This window comes from Coffea arabica, chromosome 8e, assembly GCF_036785885.1.
Source record: "Coffea arabica cultivar ET-39 chromosome 8e, Coffea Arabica ET-39 HiFi, whole genome shotgun sequence".
NCBI lineage: Eukaryota > Viridiplantae > Streptophyta > Magnoliopsida > Gentianales > Rubiaceae > Coffea > Coffea arabica.
The window spans coordinates 40,187,257-40,192,509 of NC_092324.1; the positions used below are offsets into that span (position 1 = coordinate 40,187,257).

At 34.7% G+C, this 5,253-nt stretch overlaps 1 protein-coding gene across 1 annotated transcript; it reads left to right on the top strand.

Moving 5' to 3' along the window:
* The first annotated feature begins 1,366 nt into the window (after nt 1-1,366).
* Nucleotides 1,367-2,577, top strand: LOC140012774 (premnaspirodiene oxygenase-like). The gene is made up of 3 exons (XM_072061073.1): nt 1,367-1,708; nt 1,802-2,059; nt 2,476-2,577. The coding sequence occupies exons 1-3, from the start codon at nt 1,367-1,369 to the stop codon at nt 2,575-2,577; spliced, it is 702 nt and encodes a 233-aa protein (XP_071917174.1).
* The last annotated feature ends 2,676 nt before the right edge of the window (nt 2,578-5,253 follow it).

A 5,253-nucleotide genomic window follows, 5' to 3' on the forward strand; every position in this document is an offset into this window, starting at 1 on the left:
TCCGGGTCGTGTTCGAGTCCAAATCCGGACCGTTGACAGCTCTAGATGTCAACGTCTTTCAACCTTGGAGTGAAATGTTGTGGCTTTATTTGTAAGGCCACAATCGCAATGTTTTGGGCCAAAAAAAAAATAAAAGAAAAGGTAAGCTATACATCTGCTATAGCAATTTGTAGATTCTTCCAAGATATGACGCCAAAGAAATTAATGAGAAGTGAATCGAGCCAATGTGATAAGTTGATTGGCATTAACAATTTTCAACTTCAAACATACAGCCTCCTAAAATGTTGCCAACATTTCTAAAACTTTTTGTTAAAGATTGGGGACAACTTTTTGCGGGAAAAAAAAAAAGAAATGAAAGAGGAAAACAAACATGACAAATTTTTCAGTGAGAAAAACTTTTCCGAAGCAAGCCTAAAGTACTAAGGATACAAGTGTCAATTTGTGGGTTGCAATGTTGACTTTGGATGACAAGAGAGGATAATAGTATTTTAAGAAGAGTGCCAATTAATATTATTAGAAAACTTTGGGAAGTTTCTATAACTTTCCCAATTCTGTATTGACCATCAATAATAACACAAATAGTGCTAGTAAAGCGAAGATGGGCTCTGGAAGATTCAAAAGTGGCGGCGGCTTAATCGAATTATTGGGATTACGACCAAAGGAAAGAAAACTGCTAAAACATATTTTGAGGTCAGGCAAACATGGATAAGTTTTAGAGCATTTTCAGGTATATATACACAAATAATCAAGTGAAGTCAGGCACCAAAAGATATCTCTCTATATCATTTCAAATTTCCAGAATGGAACTCGAGTTTCTTCCTTTACCTTTGAGCTTCTCTAGTCTGCTTCTTCTCTTCTTGTTCCAATTTATGGTATCGAAGATTTTGACACAAATATATAACTTGGCTGGAAATCTTCCACCAGCTCCAATAAAGCTTCCTCTAATTGGGAACCTGCACAACTTGATTGGTGGAGCTCCACACCATGTTCTCAGAGATTTGGCCAAAAAATATGGACCAATCATGCACCTTCAACTTGGTGAAGTTTCTACAGTGGTTGTATCTTCAGCCGAGATGGCGAAAGAGTTTCTAGTAACTCATGATCCAAGCTTTGCAGACAGGCGACCGCGACTAGCCACCGCTATCTTGTGCTAGCTATGATCTACAAGATCTTGCCTTTACTCCTTACGGCGATCACTGGAGGCAAATGCGTAAAATATGCCTGATGGTGCTTTTTAGCGGCAAGAGAGTCCGATCATTCAGTTTTATTAGAAATGCTGAAATCGCAAAACTGATGGAATCAATTTGCTTTTCTTCAGGGGAAAGTGGTAAATATTACACATAAGTTTTTTGTGTATACAAGTTCAATGACCTGTAGAGCAGCTTTTGGGGGAATATTGAAGAACAATGAAACAATGATCGAGTTTTTGAAGAAGTCAGTCACCTTAGCGGGTGGCTTTGTTGCTGCTGATTTTTTCGCCTCCTTGAAAATACTTCCTATTATCAGCGGAATAAAAGGCGAATTGCTCACAATGCACCATAAAATAGATGCCATTCTAGATGATGTGATCAATCAGCACAAAGTGAACCATGAATCTGGAAAAAAGGGCAATGCTGAATCAGGAGATGAAGATCTTATTGACGTTCTTTTAAGACAACAGGAAAATGGAAGCCTTCAGATTCCCATCACAAGCCAAAAAATCAAAGCTGTACTTCGTACGTGGCAATACAGATTCTACATTATTACCTTCTTGCTTGTTTCCTTGTAAAGTATTTGTAAATAATCTATTGCATACATGCAGGATATATTCAATACCGGAACAGACACTACATCAATAGTAACTGAATGGGCTATGTCAGAATTGATGAAGAATCCGAAGGTAATGGCCAAGGTACAAGCAGAAGTGAGACAAGTTTGCAAGGGAAAGAAGACCATTGAGGAGGAGGATATTCAAAAACTGACCTACCTGAAGATGGTGGTATTGGAAACTCTAAGGCTGCATCCACCTGTTCCTTTAATCCCAAGATCAAACAAGGAAATTAAACCGCGAAGTCAAAGGGTATATGATACCCCAAAAATCACAAATTCTTGTTAATGTCTGGGCAATGGGGAGAAATCCTATTTATTGGGATGATCCAGAAAGCTTCAAACCAGAGAGATTCGAGCAAAAATCAGTCGAGTACACTGGCTATCAGTTTTGTTGGTTTTTTGGGGGCATAAACTAAGAAACAACACCTTAGTGTTGCAAAAAAAGCTTATAAGAGACTTTCATTGAAGATGGAAAATGAGCTTATGTTCTACATTCATCAACTCACTATTTATAGTGATTACATGAAACAAACTATCAAAATATCCAACTAACAATTATCCTAAAAATCTCAACAAAATATAGTCAATGTTGATCTAGTCAATGTTGAGCTTCCCTTAGCTCATTTGCTCTACCATTTTGACTGGGGACTTCCTGATGGAATGAAGGTTGATGATCTAGACATGGATGAAAGTATTGGAATAACAGTAGGAAGGAAAAATGACCTTTACCTGGTTGCCCCTGCATATTATCCTTCCTGGAATGAATGATGCTAGACAAGGAATTATTCGTCTCGTGGGTAATAAATTTGCTAAGGTTATAATTATATTCTAAAATTTCAGTTTTTCGATTACATTTGTCACGAGTTCCTGAAAAAAAAAAAAAGAATAAGCATTTCTCAAGAGTTCTTATGTGATTTAGTTGCCAGTTTCAATGCTGTAAGTGGTTGCTGATTGCATAAGGTGAAGATTGTCTATTGACCATAGTTTAATGATAAAGAAAGAGGTAAGATAGTGTCCTTTGTTAATTTAGATCGCATAAGGTGACTTAAGCCGTTGTTCTTTCTTGGTTGAAAACTTCAAAAATGATGACAAATAAACATGAAGAACAATGAAATTTGGAAAATGGATATCCTGCATTGTAGGAAAATCCTATGATGCAGATCTTTGTAATAACCTATTCGTTAAGTCACACTAAAATAATATAGCTTTTATCATTGTCTAGGTTTAAACTATGTATTCGTTCAAGTTTCATAAATTCAACATTGAATCTTGACTATATGTATGGAACATCACTAACTTTAAGAAACAATTTAATACTTTGTTAGCAAATTAACAATTTCTTTAACAACACTGATCACATTTTTAAGCAAACATTACTAAACCTACCTTTTTAGCAAGACTTGCCAATTTTTTGGAAGACAATCTTAGTAGTTTCTTAAGGAGACGTTCAAAATCATGTTAATTGACTTACAAATCCCAGGATCACAGAGTCCTACGACTCTTAACAGAAAAAAGTTATTCCTTTATTAGTAAAAAGTACCAATATTTTAGCAACACTTACCAATGTTTGATAAACTTTATTACATTTTGGCAAAACTTCTCATATTCTTAGTTGATTAATCAGTTTATTAAAAGGTTATTACTTTATTTAAGAACCTACCACAAAAATTTGCAATTGCTGATCCTCAATTACAAAAAATTCTATGAAATGCATTAGAAATTTTAGTTTTTTTTTAGTGTAGTCCCTAAATTGCAATGTCAAAGCAAATATAACTATTAATAATTGCCTCTCGACTGATACTCCTTCAAACAATCAATCTTTAAATTGAAAAAATGTTAGGGACCATTGCAACAATTTGTAATTTCATATTACATTCCATTGCTTAGCATTCAAACTATTTTGTAGCCAAAATATTTTGTTTTTCTTAGAACCCGACAGCCTAGACAGCTTAAGATGTTATGAAGCTACATGGGAACATATGTGTACGATACACCAACAACTGAACCAAAAGTAAGTCAAATTGAACAATGAAACTTGTGGTGGAGTATTTCTAATTCTAAAATGTTTATCCCATTGTTGATTCTTATATTAAAGAGTTAGCCATGTAGCAATGATCTCCAGCGGGTCAACTCCCGGGAACTCTTTCTTTTGATACTCGATTTTCTCTGCTATTGAGTATGTATATTTCCAAAGTTAAGAGAAGTTTTGTGTAACTAGACCTTTTTGCGAAAGTGTAGGTAAATCAATGTTTGGATTGTAGTTTATTTGCTAATTTTAATTTGTTTGAATCATTAATACATTTTTCAATCATCTTTTTATCTTACTTACAACACATCAAAAAAGTGCTACAAATTTTTTTTTTTGAAAAAATTATCCCAAATAATATACTATCTAAACACACTCGATGTTGAGTATTTGCACTATAGTTAGAAAGACTAGTTAGAACTGTTGATCGGTGGTAACTAAGCTTGTAATATCAACAGAGTAATTTTGTCCACAAGTGTGCTAATGAATAAGCTGACTGTACTTGTAATGTATGTATATCATTTGTTACATGTATATGGATCAAATGACAAAGGACAATTTTCCTAACGAAGTTAGATGGCTAATAAATGAATGAAAATTGAGGCAACTGAAGAAAAAACAGAAAGGAAAAGGAAAAGAGGAATGCTGTAGTGCAAACTATGAAAGGAATTGCCAAATAAGGCCTGAGATTGATGTGTTGGAGGCCTTTGAATAGTTTTGCTAAATCAGAAAAAGGCAAATTTTCCAATAAGCTATATGGAAATTGTATGCAATCGAGCTTTGGTTAATCGAGAAATGAAATTAGTAGGCAAAATAGCATCCATCCAAAAACTGCAAGGCAACTACAAGGAACAGTCAACTGAACATTGGCTAAAATCAATTGGTGAAAATGCACTTCAAAAATAAGGGCAGAAGTTGAAAGTGAAAGGTGGAAACAGACCACAAAATGAGAGCAAAAAAGCTAAATATTTACATAGGCTGATTGTTTCACGGCATTTGTATTTACATTGACATTTGGGGGATACATTGCTAGTGAGGCTATCTGGATGTACATCATTGATAATCAGACTATAGTCTCACTACAAAAAATTTTACTTTCATTGTTATACGAACTGGAATTTTATAAAATGAGTTTTATGTAGTGCTTGGTTTACTCAGTTTTGGTGTGTTTTTGAGCGTTGTGGTGATCTTTTTCTACGTTTCTCTTCAGGCGTATGGTGCTTGGCTCTGATATGTTGCATGAAGCTAGGAGAGTTATTGGCTTATTGCTGTTAAGGTTGAGGTTTGGTGTGAAAGCAATCAAAATTGAGCTGCAAATTCCATTTCTTTTTGGAAATCAAAAGGCAATCAAAATTGGTGCAATTTTATCTAACCCATTTCATGGTTACTACGTTTGTAGACAACTAGGCCTATGTGCT

What these genes read in the sequence shown, in the direction of transcription:
- LOC140012774 (XM_072061073.1), top strand. Translation starts at nt 1,367, where the DNA reads ATGACCTGTAGAGCAGCTTTTGGGGGAATATTGAAGAACAATGAAACA. An exon ending in CAAGCCAAAAAATCAAAGCT is followed by an intron (nt 1,709 to 1,801) that starts GTACTTCGTACG and finishes GCATACATGCAG; the next exon opens with GATATATTCAATACCGGAAC. An exon ending in TTAAACCGCGAAGTCAAAGG is followed by an intron (nt 2,060 to 2,475) that starts GTATATGATACC and finishes GATGGAATGAAG; the next exon opens with GTTGATGATCTAGACATGGA.